Below are 21,623 nucleotides of genomic sequence, written 5' to 3'. Positions count from 1 at the left end.
CAACTGTTACCGGGTGTATCTGACAACCAACCTGATCTGAGATAAAACATACGCGATTAAATGAGTTAAAAAATGTAAGCCAAACCAAAATAACGCGTAACTCGTATGGTGTAAAAATATTTAGGATCTTTCGACTTGAATAAAGCAATGATGTCATAAAACGCCCTAAAAATGCTCTGGAACAAGGAATGGATTTTGCACCAAAAAGACATTAGACCTGTAATTGACTCTAACTCGTGTAATCGCACTCGACGTTTGATTACGATGTCCTTTAATTCACGATTCAAGTTGGCAAGTTTATTTATTGGTATTTTTATTTGCATGTTTTTTTTTTGTATCACTACTCAACCCTAAACACGTAAGTTAACTAGTAGGACCGGGCCAATTGTTTCATCGTCTGCTATCGGAACACCCAGAGACTCGCATACATCTGTAAACGCCTTCAGGAGGCCCTGACAATCTCAGGAATTACTGTAACTACCCATTGTAAAAATCTGGAAAATGTCTCGAATAACGGAAACGATACAGCACATTCCATTTAGTCCGGTAAATATAATAAAAGACCTAGAATGGTTGAGTTTGGAGGGTGTAAATGTATTACGGGTAGATAGGAAAGTGGTATAGAGCATATCAAAGTCGCCCGGATGAACGAGAAGCAAGCGGAAAGCGGATTTTATATCCATTTTCCATAACATTTTCCCATAGGGATGCTATCATTTGGAGCACACTGTCAAAAGACGAATATTTAACACTGGAATTATCTTCATCAATGCGGATATGATTAGTGAGTAATTAGTTTCCACCCGCCAGAGCTTTTGGGAACCAAAGCAATAGGAAAAATTTGTAAGCTGAATAAAGGTCTTGTCGCCTTGCTCTGCTTTGTCCTGGGCCTTTTTTGGAGGTACAGCGCCAGTGTCTTGCTGGGAACACTGAACTTTACTTGTAACGGCCGATCTCTTTCTGGTTGACCTCAACATTATAGCTATATGCTAATCCGAACCCAAATTTAATTATTGAATTAACCAAGTAAATGTGAACAAAGATAAGGAAGGTACTAGCTATAGCCCCTTTAAAATTTAAAATAATATAGTTACAGACAAAGCTAGCACTTGATAGCTGCTGTGTGATATCGATAGGTCACACAAACCAGACCGGTCCTTTAAGTAAAGCTGCAAATTGACATTGTTGCACTCGCGGTAGCCGCCGTGACCTCGACATCGCTTGTATTAACTATGTTAACTATGTATTATGACATACTATATTACGCCAAAATATTACTAGTTGACACAGATTTAGACCAGTATAAACTAAACTAAGGTTAACCGATGCGTGAGGTCAACTCCACCACCCGTGCGGTCAACAAACCAATAATGTTTTTTTTAGCAGCAAAATAAGGTGATAACATTTTTCTTTAAAAATTATCTCCAAAATTAACCGAGGAACCTACTCGGCTAACAATTGGATTGAACCCGAAACCGAATGGTTAGTAAGCCAGCGCCTTTGTCACTGAGACACTGCAGCTCCCCGCACTCATACAATGTGTTATGAGGGAAATGTTGCCGGGAAAGCGGCGTTACAGCCTACTCTTATTTCGAACTCCAACTGTCGAGGGTGTTTTGTCCTTGCACACCAATGTGTAGACGAAACCTCTGTTTTTCGTCCCATCCAAACGACTAGACACTTTTCCTTGGCAGAGCAACCCACAAAGGAAAAATCCCGAGAAACTTCTTTGGCCAACACCGAGAGTAATCCCGAGACCTTCAGGTTAGCGAGTCAAGGTCTTACTCACTGACACTCGGCAAACCTCGGCAGATTCCTCCGGTACTCTACATCTAGCCTCGGTTTACTTATGAGGAAAACTTCCTGCTTTTAAAAAGAAGTTCTCAAAATTGCGTCGTTCGAATAGTGTTTAGAATTTTCAGTGCAAAGTTGTCCTTGTTTAAAGAAAATCGGATAAACTTGAAAGAAAAGCAGCTCCAGACTTTGAAAGCTTTGTATGATAAAACATTCTTCAAATAAGGCGTCGTCATGGGCGACGCCGTTGGTAATCTAGGAACTTGAAAGTAATTCCTATGGCGGACTTCGTCATACACCAGAGGCTAGATGTAGGGTACTGGTGTCTGCTGAGGTTTGCAGAGTGACTCACTGAGCCATCGTGGTTCCCAACATAATGACGTTGGTAATCCAGGAACATGAAAATAGTTCCAATGGCGGACGGCTAGATCTAGGGTACTATGGAGTCTACAGCGGTTTGCCGAGTGACCCACTGAGCCACCGTGGTTCCCAACATAATAAGACGCGCATTCATTCAACCATTTTAGACGGAATATAATATTATATAATTTATTTAAAGGATCTAAATGGCTAATAATTGGGAACTCGAAATTGACACAAATGGGTCGCAACGCATATAATAATGTAATATGAATGTATATAAACTGATTTGCATTCAATCGTTTCTGTTTTACTCGAATTTCTAATCAGTTATGTTCATCGAAATACGCCAGAAGTCTCAATCGAATGGCAATCTCTATCGTCTGGTCATTCCAGTATTTATTGCGCATGCATGCTCTCCAGATAAGAATATGCCGTCACCGTTTGACATGACTTGTTGAATATGTCTAGCCTTGTTCTTCGAGTCCCTTGTTACAAATGGCGAAGAAACGCATTATGGTAATCGTGTACCAATGGTAAAATCTTTATTTTATCTTAAATATTGGATATCAGAAGCCCATCTTTTCCCGGTATGATCACAACATCAATGTTGATTTAAATAGACAAATAATTTGTGTTTTCCATGTCGAAGACTTTGAATGATATTGAGTTAGAGACTTAGCTACTTTAAGTTAAAGTTCAATACACGAGTCACCGTGTTTGATAAGTCTCAATATGATACATCTGTGAGACGAACAATTAACAAACTATGATATATATTTTATAATTACATTTATTATAACATGATTATGATATGAATATAAACACAATGAATATATTTTAATATAACTAGATATATAAATAATGTATTATATATAACATAATATAATATGACAATTAAAATAAATTAAAATGTTGAGGAAAAAAACAAGCAGTATTATGCGGCTAGCGCTTTGAGTTTCATTCTATTATTAGGTAATGATTAACGGAGAATACAATGTGTACTAAAGGCCTAATGATGTTCCGGTGGAACTGAAAGCGCTAGCCCGATAATAGTGTGTTTCTTTCCTCAACATTTTAATTTTCATACATATATGCCATAAACACAAAAAGTATAATATGGAACACAAAAGCATAATTTTATTATGGAACACAATTATTATTTCAATTAATTCATTTGCTTAATAGCGTTGGAAGAAGCCTCCAAAGAAACGTCGCTTTAATTAAAATAATTATTCAAATGCTAATTGTGTTCTTTATTACGTTTATGTGTTTATTACATGTGTCAATTGCTAAATACCACTCAAAGAATATATACGTAAGCTAAGCGCAGACCATTAATTAGAATTTGTATATAAAATAACATATTCAGTAAATAAAAAACAAAAACAAATGCAAAATCTGATTTTATACTTCAATGACTTGAAGAGATGGTTTATTAAACTTAGGCGATGCACGATTAATGTTCAATTTTATACTTAAATAACTTGAAAAGATGGAATTAAACATTTATTTAACATGCACGATCAATGTCCAATTTAGTAAAGTCGTTGACAGTTATTGTTATTTTCCAGACAATATCTAATTTTTCAGGGCTAAAATGAAATATATTCATATCGATTATTTTAATCTCGACATCAAAATATCAACACAATAATATATTCCTTTTAGAGATTCAACTTTCATAATTTTGTAGTTTTCGAGGCATTCAAAATCTCTGAAATAGCTAAGATTGAAGTTTTGGGATTGTTCACAGGGAACCTTATTCATGAAAAAATCAAATAAAATGTTTAAAGAATGCGGCCTTTCCATGAAAATCTTAATGCAAATTTTAGAATTTAGCCAATAATTATATAAAAGGTTGCATTCTTATAAATAATTTAGTTTAAATTTTCATCGATAAAGCTCCTGGACCATGGTTTCATAAAATGGGAATACAATTAATTAATACCTTATTTAATTGTTCAGACATAAATTAACATAATTTGACAAGATCAGACTATTTTCCAACAAAATCATTGGAGGTTAAATATAGATAATAACGGAGTGAAAAGCATCGTAGTGAGATGCAATGTGAAACAATTAACAGTTTTAACAAGTACGTAAATTAAATAATATCCTTTAAAACAGCATGCAAATTTTAGGTTTAGTAGGTTTAGTAATTCAATGTTCCATTCAAACGCCATTACATAAACAATATTTAACACCATTTGTCAGATATATTTTGAAAGCCGCTGGTTACTATTTGCATTTTTAGGACAATATCAACAATACCCTAATTCTGGGTAAAATGTACCCTAATTAACGGTAGTGGACCCTACTTCACGGTAAAGTGAATGTACCCCTTTTCACGGTAAAAATGTACTCTAATTCACGGTAAAATGTTTCCTTATTCATAGTATATTGTACTCTTATTCATGGTAAAATGTACCCTAATCCACGGTAAAAAATGTACCCTTATTCACGGTAAAAGGTACCTTAATTCACGGTAAAATGTACCCTAATTCATGGTAACATGTACCTTAATTAATGGTAACATGTACCCTAATGCATGGGAAAATGTACCTAATTGATTATTTAACATTAATCAAGAATTCGTTAATTGGATTCAATGAGATAAAAAGAAGTAAATTTAAAGATTTCACCGTACACTAAGAGGTACCAATGTCTTGTTTGTAACGTTCACAGAAGATGAAATTTGAATCTATTACAAATACTGAACAGAATTGGACCATTTTTGAACTGGTATTACTGTAGGAGATTAAATTTGCACCATATGGTAGTTGGCAAGGAATTCAAAATCATTCTCATGATAACCAGCGGCTTTAATACTTCAGTTGGAAGGGAGCAACGCTCAATAAGCGATTTTCATACAGCTTTCAAGTCTTTTGAATGGGTAACAAACCCGACGAAAACGTTGTGTGCTGGAGTTCGTAAGCGTGGTTTTCATACTGAGAAATTTTAGCGACGGTTTGGTTGTCATTTTCTTGAATCAAGAATGACTGACAAAAAAAACATTTATGAAACCAAATGTTCTCGCTTTAAAAAGTAGAATTAAATGTCCGTATACTCCTCATAACCCGTAGAAAATTATTTCCATTGGGTGGAGCAGGAAGGAAGATATTTCCGTGCTAAAACAACGGCTCTTTTCGCCAACAGAAATAAATCCGATGATCGTTCACGTTTTACTACCAATTTCGTCTGATTTCTTCTCTATCGTAGTCATAGATAACGAAACAGTTACTGTCAAATATCGCAAGCCCCGATAATCGATCTGTCATAATATATATCGTAGCCATCAATAACAGATCTGCCCTATATCGTAACCATCGATAACCGATCTGTCATAGATCATAGCGATCTGTCCAATATCATTCCATCGATAATCAATCTGCACGACATCGAAAATCGATTTTCTTGATCGATTATGGTCGATTCGCAATTTTGTACCTACCGTTTGCTAGAATCGCTCAGTATTAATTTTAAAACCCCACCACCAACAAAACAAAACACCTACTTTTTTTATTACTGCAGAAGTCGTCTGAAAAAGAAACAAAAATTCTGTGTTTTTTTAAAACATTATTCTGATACGACCTTCAAAACATAGAACTTTTGTTTAAATACCGAAGACCCTTTAAACCTAATACAATAGCCGGACACGTTTAAAACAGCGAACTTTTGTTTAAATTATCAAAGACCCTTGAAACTTAGAAGCGAGAATTCGACATTTTTAAATGTGGGCAATATTTCTGGCTATATCGACGTATTGTTTCCCGAGAAGTAGCATTATCTATTATTAATTCACTACATAACTAATATTAAACTTGGACAAAAAATAAATATCTATTGATACTATAACAATTTATACAGAATACTTGTACGATCAAGCTTTAGTTCGGTAAGCACATAAAAAAACTGTAAAACAAAGGGAGATTCGACAGAAAGAGGAGATCTCTTCTAGATTCCTTCAAGGTACATACAATGACAAATACATTAAATGCTGATTGAATATATTCGACTATATAATATTAATAAGTTAGTAATGGCGATTTTAAAAGTTAGCTTTTGGGAAATTTTGAGTATTTGTTAATTTCTGGTTTGGGACCATGATTGATATTATATAATATAATATTGTTAACATCTGCTACAATAAATAATAAATCTCCTCTAATATATTATTATGGTTATCAATGAAATAAAATGGAAACATCATGACATTGGCAGGTAATCTTTTCAGAAGCCGCATAATGTAGATCTAATTGTTCTATAAGTAAGATATACTTAAAACAGATAACGTATGGCCAGTTCTTTTGCATCTAATTGTCCTTATAAGGTAAGCCTAATTGTATCCAGGGAGAATAAATGTTCATTTGCTACTTAAAACAGATAAAGTAGGTCTAATTGTTCTATATCTATATCTAACTGTTCCTTCAAATCAAATAAAGCTTTGTATCTAAGACAGCTATAATAGGCCTAATTTTATATAATTTTGTTATGTTCCACTGTGCCTTCAAAATTATTCTCCTTCAAGAAAAATAATTTAAAAAAGTGTTTCCGATAATAACAATGGCGAACTTTTAGGAATTTTCTTTGTACGTATTTACACATATTGAGGTACCCTTGTTGAGAGATGAAGCTGAACGTTTTGATAATCTAGAGTATTATTTTTTCTCGGACGAACATTTTCTCAAACACATTGTTTTGTTAATATCCTTACATTTTGGTGTCGACGTTCTTATTGATTTGTTCATAATTTCGATCCAAAAAGGCGACTTCCTCTTCCGGTAGATTCCACTGTTCTTCATCCTCGAATAATGCATGTCGTTCTCTCACGTTGTCACAGAATGGAATCTTTAATAACAAACCTGAAACAAGAGAACCGATCTGGTGATGAGAGAGGGAGGCTAAGTCTAAACCATTCAGCAACCACCCCCACGTCCCCTTTATCAGTAGCGGATCAGTAATTCTAAATTTGATTTTCCAAATCGTTTGGTACAGTTGATTACTGGCTTCATAAGAAGGAGCTAGTATCAGGCCTATATATGATCGTATAAGCCCATGTTTATTTACTCTAGTGAGGAAGTTGTGACTCAGTAAGTTAGACCCTGGCTCGCAGATCAGGAGATCTCGGGTTCGCTGGAGGTGTTTGCCGAGAAAGTTTCTCGGCATTTTCCGGTGCGGTTTCCTCCTGTCAGCCACACAGACGCCTCCCATGACAAGACCTTCTCGACTCTCACCGAGATACACACACGTTAATTCGGTCCATTTTACTGGAAAGTCTAGTCCCAAGGTTACTGGAGAGCACATTTGTTCGCGGCCCTTTATTGCCCCAATTTATTAATAAATGTTGCGCAAATATCGAATGTTGAGGATATTGTACAATGAGTGCTTTCGGTTCGAGTATTTCTAGAAAATTGATTCTACACCGTGCTTACCTGTCAATAGACCACCAACAATTGCAATTCCTAAACTAACTATTAACGCCACTGCCTGATAACCACCCTGACTACCAGCAGTTCGACCCAGTCCAGTAACAGCACCAACAACAGTGGTGTTATCAGCTTCCGGGGCACGAGCAGGGAAAACCTCGAACAAACTGAAAGTAGAATAATATTATTAATATTAGAATAATAATATTGTCGTACATATTAATTTGTCAGACACACATCATTTTGTCCCATGTTTAGATGGGAATACAGACTTACCTTTCGCCATATTTGTCTTGTGTTGCTAAGGCCGCCATGACAGCTCCAGCAATTCCCGCCAATATACCGGGCATACCGTGAAGATTATTGACACCGCAAGTGTCATGGAGACGTAATTTACTTGACAGGAAAGGCTGAAAACAAATAAAAGTAGATAAGATGCATTAAACAAACAGCTACATCCCCGCTTTCAAGTATTCTAAAGAGGTTATTGAGAATACAACCGGAGAAGTGTGAAATGCGCTTTAATTTTGAAAGGACAGGAATGTCTCCGACTACGCTTCGTCGAATTCCTGCTGACATGGGTTTTTGAACTGGTGAACCAGACCTGCAAATCAAGAGAAACTTTCCTGCCAATATCGAACTCGACACGTCCTAGTTGGTGAGCAAGTGCCATGGCTATTCATAACTGGAAAACATCGTTTACTGTCTGATAACAAATTACACATTTAGCAGATGTTGCTGCGTATAGAGTGGGAGAGGAAAAGGGGTTTAGCGTCCACTCGACACAAACTGGGTTATTTCGGGACTAACATATGATTCAATTATATTTCAATAATTCTCTTAAGCAGTGGGAGGAAAGCAGAGGACACGAAGAAAACCGTCACGTCACGTACAATGCCGGGAATCGAAACAACGCCTCTTGACTCAATGACAGACCTTATGATCTAAAGCGCATGCGTTAAACCATTCGCCCCATCCCACCTTTGCTGTTCATAGCCAAATTTACGTTTACCTACCGTTATATATTTATATCCTATTACAGAAATGATCGCCGCCACAGAACCGAGAACCAGAGCACCCCACGGCTCCATGGGCATGTTAGCACAGGTACCAACAGCAACACCGCCTGCTAATGTTGCATTCTGTACATGAACCTGATAAAGAAAGGATCGTGTATGTGATATAATTACGTGAAATATAATACCGACAAGGTAAGACAGTTCAATATAATACTCCTACAACAATCGAATAAAACGTCATAGGCAGTGCTGGGTATACATGTAACTACAGACTTGCCATGCTGAAGCCAAGGGCCTCAAGATCTGAAGGGACTGGGACAGGCTCCGGACAAGCTGTATAAGATGAATAAATAGTGTTAGAAAAGAAATACAAAAAATATGCGCTAAAGAAGACGGGAATTTGCCAAGCGGGGTGCGATGAAGGAAATATTTCCCGGACACAATCTTGGTGATTTTTTAGACTAATATCTATGGAGGCGGTGTTTCTAGCTCATCTATCTTGAATTCCAGCAGCCAGGTGATAATTTATCTTTAAGATTTGCATAGTAAACCGCGTCTGTCAAACAACAGATCCCCGTTTAGATATCTGTCAGTAAAAGTTCTAGAAGTTTATTTATATTTACCATATCGAATTTTCCCTTTTTATCCAGCAAGCCGGAAATGGCAAAAGTGACGATGCAGCAACCAGCCAATGAGAAGTACGTATTTAATACAGCCCGGTGTTGTTCATCGCCTTCTGCAGCACCACCATTAAAACTCGGCCAATATAACCACAAGAAAATCGTACCTGTATGATGGATTAGATTAGATAGGTATTAGAAATCACTTGACAGGAATCTGTCTAAAGAGGTAGTAGAATAAAGTTCCAGTGAACGAATGGAATAACCTAGCTATCATTTCAGATTCAGTGTTTGTTACGTCACGTGCATTATTACTCTATAGAATTATATACTGGCTTCAACTTTTATGATTGGCTGCATTTTTGAACGAGAAATTCCGCCCCAACTACTAATCGATCGACATGAAACAAAATACTGTCTATAACACTGAGCGCTCTGATAGAACATAGATAGGATTGCCTATATAGTTGCTCGCTAATCGTCATCTCGCTGGAAAGCAGTTTTATTTATGTTCACATTAAGTTCATGTCATATTATGATTGTTATTGCTTTTTGAGAAAATTGGGGGCGCTTCGTTGGTCTCAAGGGGGCACTTACTTTGTTTCATGACCCCCCCCCCCCACACTTTAAGTCCGCACCTGCAACTTTGTAAATAATGAATGCAATTGAACCAGTTTTGGACAGTTATTCCGTTTAGAGGGTCAACTTTTACAATATTGTACTTTTAAGGGATTCAAAAAATCAATTGATTAACTATTAAAGACGCTAAGAAATTTAAGAAATAATACCAACCTATCATAGCGAATATATCAGAATGGTAAACAGACCCTTCTTTATTAGATGACTCGACTTCTTCATTAAATAGAACTCTAGCCACTGCTAAACCAAAATACGCACCAAACACATGGACATACATAGACTCTCCAATATCAACAGCCTATAATATAAAATACAATAATCACATATAGTTTTGACACGGTGCCATATGAAATGGGGTTTAAGCTCCTGCTGTTTTGCTTTCGCAGGTCTGGCAAACATACGCCATATAGGATGCTATGGGGGAATGTTTACCCGGAATTCCAGCCTTCAATGGTTCTTTTACGTGTACACGTCCTCCGTTCAGCACCATTATCGGGAAACAACGCTGGGGAATCTGTGGGTTGGTGGCCGAATGGTTAACGCGTGTGTGTTGCATCATAAGGTCTGTCATTGAGTCAAGTGGCGTGGTTTCGATTCCCCGCTTGTACGTGACAAGAAGTGGGGTTGCATGTCCAACCTCGTGGGTTTTCTTCGGGTTCTCCTGTTTGCTCCCACTGCTAAAGACCCGTACGCCCAAGCGAAGTACTGGAATAAAATTGTCCAGAAATGACCTAGTTTGTGACAAGTGGACGTTAAACCCCCATCTCTCTCACTTTCTCTCTCTCTCTCTCTCTCTCTCTCTCCCTCTCTCTCTCGCAGGGAAATCTTTGGGACATTCTCGACCATTGCCGGGATTGCGTCCCGGACCTCCTGGAGTAATACAGCGCCTGACACACTGGGCCACCAAGGCTCACGGTATGATTTATTAGTTCACATTTGTTCAAATGACGGTTAGACATAGTAAGGAATACATATGGCCTAGTACTTACATGGAATATATCAACACCAATATATTCATTAATCTGGGCTAATATTATTTCTATGGTGGCCATTATTAATAACTGTAGCGGTGAGGTTTTACCTAGAAGAGCTCCAAACGAGATCAGAACAGTAGCCGCGGCAAAATCAGCAGAGAGCATCCTGTAATCAGAATGAAGGAATTAATAAAATAGCTAGATTTTAAATGAGCCTTTAGTTAAAACAACACTTTAGTCCCTTACTTCTTCATATTGTCTGTAAGATATTGTCGGGATATTTTTCAATTGATCATATCTTTATAAATACTGAACAGGACAGAACCATTTATGGACTAACATTCGTTTTAGAGACCCAATACTTCGATCATATTTAAAACAAAACACAAAGTAAGTGTTGTTTCTATGGACACGTGTAAAATACGATTGGGGAATTTTGCCCAGACATTGGTGTTTCCAACCTACTCTTCATCTGGTAAATGTTAAGGAAATGAAATGAAATGGGGTTTAACGTCCTACTGTTCTGCTCCGAACTGGGCTAATGAAGACGGGCATACGCCATACAGTGTGCTATGAGGGGAATTTTGCCCGGACAGCGGCACTATGGCCTACTCTTATATCGAATTCCAACTGTGGTGTACACGCACAAGTGTACACGGGACCTCGGTTTTTCGTCCCAACCGAACGACTAGACAGCTGTCTTTGTCAGGCCTAACTGTTAAGGACTATTTTACGTATTTTAAAAACGAACAGGCCGTGTTTGTTCTAAAGGGGCAATAGGTAAGATTAGATAAAGAGCTGACAGGTCTAGCAGTAAAAGATAATGAAAACAGAATATGCTGACAATTTCAGTCCAATTGCTTCACTCTGAACCGAGATATTAGCGATTCAATTTTAGGCTATCCTCATTACTAAAGTACGATAATAAACAAAGTCTCGATTTAATTATTCATTTTTACGTTAAATAATCCATCACAAAATGTATTCAAATCCACTAAATTTTAATATCTCAGACTAACGATGGCATCGAGAGTTGATTATGGTCTGGATAAGTTACTTAATGCCTAATTAATTATTTAGATAACATTTCAGACCTGCAATGGACAGAATTAGCTCTTGCATAATACATGTTTAATAAAATATTAATATTTTGAAAAGGTCAGTTCAACTGTCATGATAATGTAAACGAAATCTCTATTATCAGTCCTTTAATTTGCAAAACCTGCCATCTAAGTCACACGATAGTGTGAAGAGTTCATTATTGGCTTATCACATGAATAAATTTCTAAATAATAACTTGAAGCCAAACCACATCCGACAATAGGCAAGTTTAGCTCTCGCATAATAATGCCTCTTTATCGTTCCTTAAACAGTTATTTGATTTATTCAAATGTACAGAATGAAACACTTACTCCGTGACGTGAACTTTGAATTTTTCTCCGCCTAAAATATCACTATGTATAAAACCTCGAACTATGGTAGCCCATTGCAAGCAGAAAGCTGCTATCAGCATATTAATACCAACAGCGCTAAATCCATATCGCTTTAAAAACGTCATCAGAAAGCCAAAACCAATAAACATCATCACGTGCACATCTTGAAACACTGAAAGTATAATAACATCCATAAACGTTTTGATTCTGTTAGACAGTATAGATTCGTAGGTGGGGGATGGGATGACCTAGTGGTCTATAGATTGTGACCTCTTTATGGCTTGCGGTCGTGGCTTCGATCTATGTTGTAAGCGCATGTGGCTTCGGGATAGGGTCCCCTTCTCAACCTCCGTTTCCCCCCAAGAAAGACCCTGCGTGCGCGAAGCATAATTAATTAAGCGGACGTTAAAGGGTAATAAAAGAAGATTCGTATGTACAAAAATGGTACATCATTCTACCGCACAATACGTAATATACGTAGATTCTACAATTTAACATAGATGCTAACGTACATATTAGTACATAACTTATGGCGGGAAGACTTACCCAATACCACCCAATACTACTTAAATACTGCCTAATACCACCAAATACTACCCAATACCACCCAATACTAATTAAATACTGCCACATATAACCTCATCATTGTGAAAAACTAACATAATACTAACGGCTAGTACACGTGTTTTAAAGGTTTTCAGGTTGTTTAGCAAAGGCTCTTGTACAATGCCCTACCCAACTTATTTCCTCGGAGTGTAAAATTAGTCAGTTGATTAAACCCGGGACAGTAAGTTAGGCACTGATTCACTAGCAAAGGGGGTCTCTGGTTCAATCCCGGTGTTGGCCGAGAAAGTTACCCTGCTTGCCCTGTGTTCGATTCCGGTGTTGGCCAGCGTGGATTTCAATTGTCAATGATGCAGGACTGGAGGCATGGCAATGAACAGTGTATAGTCGTTCAGATGGGACAACAAATCTCATAGTTTATTGCATTGCTCATGCTCGTCTTTTCGATCTTCAGACAATCACGTGTTCAGCCAACTGGCAAGGGAACTGTCATTAGTGCACGTCATAAAATTTACCTCTTCCTCCCCATACTAAACTCCGACTGCCTGTCTACAGTTAGCTCCGCTTCAGAACAGACACTAAGCTAGTTGAGCGAAATTGTGTATGCCAGATGTGAAAATGTCTAGAACCGCATTACAAAACAATATACTAATTTTTGGATATGGTGGCCATTCAGGACAGAAGTAGATGGATCTATGTTTGCAGAATGCTCCGTCCCCACATACACACTCTCTGAAACCCCTCTCCGCCCAATACAAAAACAACCGTTGGTAAAAAAAAAGTAGGACGTTAACACCACTTTTTTTTTATATCGAATTTGTTTTAAAGCTATCTAAATCTTGTAACACACTTCTCCACAATGTTTACAATTCAGGTTTACTGTACCAAATTGTCGATTATTCTGTAAAGTCGTCACAGCTTAACTTAAGTTATTATCATTCATCGATTCTCAAGATAGTATATTATCCTAACCGTGGTAATATATGATCTTACTTTATGTTCGTATGTCAACTCATATTACTGCATATTTAAGGTTTCATAGACTGTGTTTATCAGAATAACCTATTTAAGATACTCTTTTGTGTATCATGTCACGCCCTTTATAACACGGGATACATTTTTTATCTGTAGTATATCACATTTATTTTAAAATTAATATTCGTAAACAAAATTTTTCAGTTTTTTTTTCATGAAACATTATTCTAGCAGAGAATGGGATGAAATTGGGCTTAACGTCCCCGTCAATACAATAAGGTCGTTTTTCCAATCTCGTTTGATTTATCCGGATCTTTCGCTTTCCTCCAACTGCTAAAGACCCCTTCGCGCAAGCGGATTACAGAAATAAAATTGAATTATATGTTAGTCCTGAAAAGACACCGAGGTGGGGTGCGGGTGCATCCAGGTACCCAGATACCCAATATTAACGCGGCCTTAAAGTTGCAATTTCATATTTTTAAGTTATATTTTTAAAATTTATTAAAATAAAGCCTTAAAATAGATGGTATCTATAAACAGTCCTACCTTGTTAAAGAATAATCCTATTAATCCTATAATTCACTATTGCCAATTGAGAAATTGGCAAAAATGTCATTTTCAACTTTAAATTCAAACGTTTGAAGATAGCTATTCCAGGGGGGGGGGGTTAGAAAAACAAGGGGGGTAATTGTGTTATTATTTCCGGGGTCAAAGGATTTTAAATTTGGAGAATAATACCTATGACCGTATAATAGTTTGTTGACAACCTAATGAGCAAAAGACATAGAAATAATTATGTTTTGACTTTCTTAGAAAAGTTATCGCTTTAAATTTGTGTACCATTTAATAAACATGATGGGTAGAATTTAACCACAGGGAAATACAATTTCACAGTTAGTTTCTATAAGGTAATCAGGAAGGATATTGGCATACATTGACCAGAGTATGCCCCCTTTGCACTATTTTCAATAATATTTTTTAGCCAGGAGCATCCTTGACCTGTGTCTGCTTGCCGCTTTAAGAACGTGTCCACCAAATAGACACTAACGAATTAAACACTTTCTTTAAACCCTGCTCACTGCTAAACACGATGGGCCGTAGAGGAACGAGCTGGAAACCCAATCAGTAGGTTTCGGGTCAGATCCCAATGATGGCCCAGAAATTTCCTTTGTCTGTAATGCTTGACAGCGAGTCTGGTCGTTCTGATGATCTCGTGCACACGTTGTCCTGCACGTAAACGAATCCTTGGCAGTTTGAATTCGACAAAACGTTGGTGGAAATGACGCTGTCATAGAAAATGTTTTATTAGCCCGGGGTGGGGTTGGGGGCACAGTGGTTAAGTGAGTAAGACGCTGGCTCGCTAGCCTGGGAGGGGGGATGGTTTAGACGTGCACGCTGTATCATAAGGTCTGTCATTGAGTCAACAGGCGTGGTTTCGATTTCCCGGTTATACGTGACAAGTAGTAGGGTCGCCTGTCCAACTCGTGGGTTTTCTCCGGGTCCTCCGGTTTCCTCCCACTGCTAAAGACCTCTACGCGCAAGCGAATTATTGAAATAAAATTGAACCATGTGTTAGTACCGAAATGACCTAGTTTTTGTCAAGTGGACGTTAAACCCCCTCTCTCTCTCTCTCTCTCGCTAGCCTGGAGGTCACGGGGGTTTGATCCCTTAACAGTTCGAATTCGATATAAGAGTAGGACGTAGCACCGCTGTCCCGTCTTCATAAGCCCAGTCGGGGCAGAACAGTGAGACATTAAACCCCATTTCGTTTCATTTCATTAAACCACAGTTTCGTGTTGACAATCAAACCACCGCTTCAAATCATTAATTAAGACACCGAGATTTATGGAACTTATCTGTATGTCTACATTGTAAGGGGAGATTAAATTTTGTTTGAAACGCATACTCGGCCGTAGTTTTCTATTTGAGCTGGTCTAGAGGACAAATGGCTCTGTTTACCTAGTCTTCCCCAACAAACACTTTAACTTATTTACAAAGATCTTGTCCTCAAAATCCGTAACATTGTTGGTCAAAATGTTATGTATAAAGGTAGTAGCGGATTCTGGTGGGGGTGGTGGGGTGAGGTGATGTAGCATAATCACTAAGAGGGATAACATCTGTGCGAGTTAGTTAACTCACAATATTAACTTTTTTCTTTCTGCTAATTAAATTCAATAAAGGCTTTTTGGAGTATTAGAAAAATGTGTTTGACGTGCATCTGGATAAAAAACATTCCATATTTGGTGTAAATGGGTATATCGAATTCCAACTGCCAAGGGATTTTTTACGTGCTCGCCAATGTGTACACGGGGCCTCGGTTTTCCATACAATCCGAAAGACTATACGTTGTCCCTTGCCAGGCCATCGGTCCTGCAGCACTGTCAAGAAGGAACCACGCAGAAAAATCCCGATGAACTTTATCGGAATACGGGACCTCCAGGTTAGCGAGCCAACATCTTACTCACTGGGCCACCTTGGCTCCTCTGTTAAACAAATTGGTGATGTAGGTAATACCACGGTTATCTTTTAATGTTCTCAGAGAGACCCTTTGCTCCCTAACCAAATATCCGCCCCGGTAGGTTAGAGCATGATGTAGTATTTCAGTATTCAAAGTCCAAGGTCGGACATTCAACATCGACCCTTGTTATAGAGCATGTTTAAATTATGTCAGAGCTCAGTAGGTGCTCGACCCTTTCAATCACATCCACTAGTCACGACAAAACAGGGTGACAACAATAAAGTATCATGAAATGACTAAACACGCTATGTACACATCAAGTTGTAAAATGAAATGGGGTAAACCTACTACATTTCTGCGTCAATCGAGCCAATGAAGCCGGACAGCGACGAATCAGCCCAGTCTTCATGGGATTTCAACGCTCATACATTTTTTGATGGGATTGCCAACGTGTACACGGGGACGCAGCTTTTCGTCCCGTGCGAGCGATTAGTTGATGTTTTGCCTCACCAGGCCCCACGTCCTGTACAACTGACAAGGGGAAGCAACTCTGTTAAAATCCCTTAGAACTTTCTCAGTCAATCCCGGGATCGAATCTGGGTCACCGGGAATAGTGATCCATCGCTGTATTCACTGAACCACTACAGATTCCCATAAAGATACAATTTAAATTTTTAAGGCGTCACACAATAATATACGTGGAGGTATATTTCGTATTAGTGTTTCTAAAACCAAATTATATGTAGATTTATGTATAAGTTTACAATGACCATTGAATTCTGTAGTATCTGTTTTAAGGGATATTGTTTACATATGACACGTGACCAGGCCTAATTGTACGTCAAGGTGGTGTATAACTCCTGTCCATGAATTAATAAACACGTTGTTTTGGTGTGACCTGGGTTTAATGTATTTGTACAGCAGTACAAGTTCTGTAAGCGACCCTTTTCAATTTCTGCTACGAAAGGTACACGCATTTTCCTCCTCTGATTTATGTCAAACAAATGAATATTTTTGCCACCTATACTGGTATATACCGTTCTTATATTAGAGAAACTTCCAAAATAATTAATTTTAGTTTGCTTATAATATTCTGTTAGATTTCGTATAGTTAGTTCAGATAATATCTTTATGCAAACTGGAGTAAATCTTGCCAGAGTGTTACGAAATGGAATAGAATGAAATGGGGTTTAACGTCGCGCTGTTCAGCTCCGACTGGGTTAATGGAGACGGACATACGTCACACAATGTGCTACGAGGGCGATGCTACGATCTACTCTTATATCGAATTCCAATTGTCATGACTTATTTTACTTGCAGGCCAATGTATACATGGGACCTCGGATATTCGTACAATCTGGATGACTATACCCAGAGCGTTACGATCCGTGCCATAATACATAAAATGTAATCAGGATCAGGTAGCAACGACGTGTTCCAATACTCCATACGCCCTATTGAAGTTGTCCGATTGGCTAGATACAAATTCGATAATCTAAATGCTTAAGATGTGGTTGCCGACACATTATCCGGCAAGAAACTTCCGTGGTCTTTCTAACGATATCCTTTTGTTAACATTCTTTCCGATTAGGCGATCAGTTTCGTATCGTGTTTGTCGGTTAAAGTACGCAATTCTTTCTTATAATAGGTTTGTTGACTTCAAAGAGACCACATTTACTTTCAATAAAACGACCATGACTTGATTTCGTTTGTAATTCAGTGACATGGTTTATCTATGTGATAATCGGGTCTATTGTTCGAGTATTTCTATTATTTGGATACAAAATGGAATCGTATTGTAACAGTGTAAATCTTCGATAATAACTAAAGACTGGAACTATCCTTGAGACTATTTATTACCGGAAAACTTTTAACATCATATACGGAGAACAGCACGTCCGACAAGCAGAGTAACTGTCCTGGAAACGGGATGAAACCTAGAATGCTATATCAATGTACAAATCGGTATTTATAATAAAATGGTATCTAAGGGGAGAGAGAGAGAGATGGGTTTAACGTCCACTCGACACAAACTAGGTCATTTCGGGACTAACATATGGTTTAATTTTATTTACATAATTCGCTTGCGCGTAGGGGTCTTTAGCAGTTGGAGGAAACCGGAGGCCCCGGAGAAAACCCACGAGGTTGGACAGGCGACCCTATTCCTTGTCACGTACAACCGGGGATTCGAAACCACGCCAGTCGACTCAATGACAGACTTTATGATACAGCGCGCGCACGCTAACCATTCAGCCATCCAACCCCCCAGTATCTAAGGAATTAACAATATACACCAATGCTACTAATAACAATTAAAGAGGTAGGATTAAAATATAAAAGACATTACAATGAAATAAACAATAAGCAAAATCAAAAACACACTTTTATGGATAACAATTACTATGGTTTATTTCACTGCGACGTTTCAACAAGGTTCCACAAGTCGTTATCAAGCATATACACATATACACAAATAAACAATAAGATAGTTATTAAATCTATTAATGTGTCAGCTGTCAACTGTCTGTCATTAGATAAGTAGCTTAACGTCTAATTAACACGCAGGATTAATAGAAACATAAGAAAAATAGAAATGTTTAAATGAAAGAATGAATGATGAACAAATGATATTGAAAGAAGGAAATACCAACAATTCACAATATTATCACCATTATAGTATTTTCTCAACGCCCCGTACTTTTATTCAATGTCAGGGTCCCTTTTTTTATATATTCTTTGCTGCCTAAAACTAAGTTAAGTTACCCATAAGAAAACTCAATGGTGTTTCTAAGGCCGCGATTTATATTTATTATGATTATGTTAATGTTTCATAAACCCTGTCACCCATTTATCTCCAGGCCAATAATGGTTTTGGACGTAAAGAAATGAAACGAATGGAAATGGTGTTTAATGTCCGATTGTTCTTTATTGACTGTGCTAATGAAGATGAGCATACGTCATACAGTGTACTATGAGGGAAAACATATAATATATCCAACCAAGGTAGCCGAACGGAGCTAGGCAAACAATTGTAATCAAATCATATTTACTGTTAAGGTGGGGGGGGGGTCGAGTGCGCTTTAACGTGTGCGCTTTAGATCATAAGGTATGTCATTAAGTCAAGTGGCGTAACTTCGGTGACAAGGAATAAGATCGTCTGTCCAATATCGTGGGTTTTTTCCGAGTTCTCCGGGTTCCTCCGATGGATATATAAACACCCCTATGCACAGACTCTGATTCACTGTTTAAGTTATATCTCACTTCTATGATATATTATACTGGAAGAGGTTATGGTAACTACAGGGAAGCCAAAAAAAATCAAAGTGCATCTTTTCACGCTTGACAACTGAACAGCACGACAACTCAACAACTGCATATGTATTGTGTCTAGACAAAGGGAGCTACGGTGGTTGAGCGAGTAAGATGCTGGCTCGCTAGCCTGGAGGTCGCGGGTTCGCTCTCAGTGTTGGTCGAGAAAGTTCATCGCGATTTTCCGGCGTGGTTTCCCCTTTTCAGTGGTGCAGGGCGGAGGGCTGGCTTGACAAGGACAGCTGTCTTGTCGTTCGGATAAGACGAAAAACCGAGGTCCCATGTATACATTGGCGTGCTCATAAAAGATCCTTGGCGGTTGGAATTCGATGTGTATGTAAGAGTAGACCCTAGCGCCGCTGTCCGGGAAAAATTTTCCTCATAGCACACTGGATGCCGTATGTGTGGCCGTCTTCATTAGCCAAGTCGTAGCAAAACAGCAGGATCCAGATGAAGCCCAATTTTGTTTCATTTTCATGTCTAGACAAGCGACAGTTTTATCTTCTCTCAAGCTTGATCTACATGCACTGAATATCTATTTATAAGCTTAATTGACTAGCCGAGTGGAGCGAGGCGAAATAAATACGTAAATGCATCTTGAATATCGGGCCCCGCCCCAAGAAATCGACACTGTTCTAATTACGCCATACAGTCTGCTATGGGAGATATTCTGCTCGAACAGGTGCTGTACGGCATGCTCTTATTTCACATTCTAACTTTCAGGGGTCTTTTACGTGAATGCCAATGTGTACCCGGCACCTCGGTTTTTCGTTCCTTCCGAACGACTGTACGCTGTCCCTTTGCAGACCCTCCGTCCTACAACGCCGACAAAGCCGGAAAATGCCGATGAATTTTGTCGGCCAACACCGGAATATAACAACCTCCGTCTTAGCCGACAACGTCTTACTCTCTGAACCACCGTGGCACCCTCATTTAAAAGACTATGTATGAAATGTTGGCATTCAACACAAACTAGAGCATTTCGTGACATTTTGTAATGAACAAATAAAAACATATCTTACAACACACTGTGGAAGTAATTAGGAAAAGCTGATTCACAAACGACAAAATAATTTTAAAAACGTGTAGAATGCACTAAAAAGTCGTCAACGACTGCCATTCAATTTGAAAACAATTGACTAGAAATTACAATATTTGTTTTTAAAAAAATTGAATATAAATAACTTTACATACATTCATATTACATTAATATGTGCTTTTAGAACTATTTTTGTCTATTTCAGGGTTCCAAAAAATACAATCATACGCCATTTAAGCAAAGTTTTATGTAGTGATTGTGATGACTTTAATAACTGAATTTTTTAAGCAAAGTTTTATGTAGTGATTATGGTGACATTTTAATAACGAAACTTTTTAATTCTAAAAATTTTCCGTGATTATATTTATAATCTACGGAATGCAGGCGCTCTATAAATTCTTTATATTATTATTATTATTATAAGGGAAAGTTTGTCCGGTCGCGACATCAAGGTGAGCAATCCAACGTCTTACGCACCAATCTTCTCCACCACCCATAGATTGAATAATTAGAAATAATTCAACTTACTTGGATAATATTGTGGAACCGGGGCTGGCGATAGTGTATCGGTATTTTTGGGCTGTGCAGTGCTATCATACTCCGCTAAAAATGCGAAAATTAAGATGAAGGCCAACTGAGCGACCAAAATAAAAATTGGAAGTTTGAAACGCTTAGCCACCGCCATGATGAGATGATAATCGTCCTGTTCTGATCCTAAAAATTTCTGTTCTGAGGTGGTTTGGCACAATTAGGTTAACATATCCAAAAAAACCATTAACAGACGCTAATGGAAATTATAAAAGGTGTGATCAGAATTAACCAATGAAAACGTCGTGTCAACCCGAACTTAAAAGTGGGTGTGTTCAAATCAACCAATCGCAGTGCAGATAACATATTTACCATTCTGATCTATGCCTTCGTATTCTGTTTGGATTTGTGTAATGACTATGGGCCATTCGATACATAATATTATAAAAATAAAACTTGTAGTGACACAGTTAATACAATTA

The 21,623-nt window shown here is 37.9% G+C and overlaps 1 protein-coding gene across 2 annotated transcripts; it reads right to left on the bottom strand.

Annotated features, from left to right (window-relative positions):
* Positions 1-2,935: 2,935 nt before the first annotated feature.
* Positions 2,936-21,363, bottom strand: LOC126830337 (ammonium transporter Rh type A). Of its 2 annotated transcripts, XM_050560707.2 has the most exons (10): positions 21,142-21,363; positions 12,248-12,440; positions 10,851-11,001; positions 10,015-10,159; positions 9,226-9,389; positions 8,600-8,737; positions 7,860-7,993; positions 7,590-7,750; positions 6,872-7,019; positions 2,936-5,695 (listed from the first exon to the last, which is right to left on the bottom strand). In XM_050560707.2, exons 1-10 carry the CDS (start codon positions 21,296-21,298, stop codon positions 5,680-5,682), a joined length of 1,407 nt encoding a protein of 468 aa, XP_050416664.1. In that variant the 5' UTR covers positions 21,299-21,363; the 3' UTR covers positions 2,936-5,679. The 2 variants fall into 2 exon arrangements, with proteins under 2 accessions (XP_050416664.1, XP_050416665.1); XM_050560708.2 differs by having other exon boundaries at positions 2,936-7,019.
* Positions 21,364-21,623: the final 260 nt, after the last annotated feature.

This window comes from Patella vulgata, chromosome 8 (assembly GCF_932274485.2).
Source record: "Patella vulgata chromosome 8, xgPatVulg1.2, whole genome shotgun sequence".
In the NCBI taxonomy this organism is placed as follows: Eukaryota; Metazoa; Mollusca; class Gastropoda; family Patellidae; genus Patella; species Patella vulgata.
This window is presented reverse-complemented; position numbering and strand designations above follow the sequence as displayed.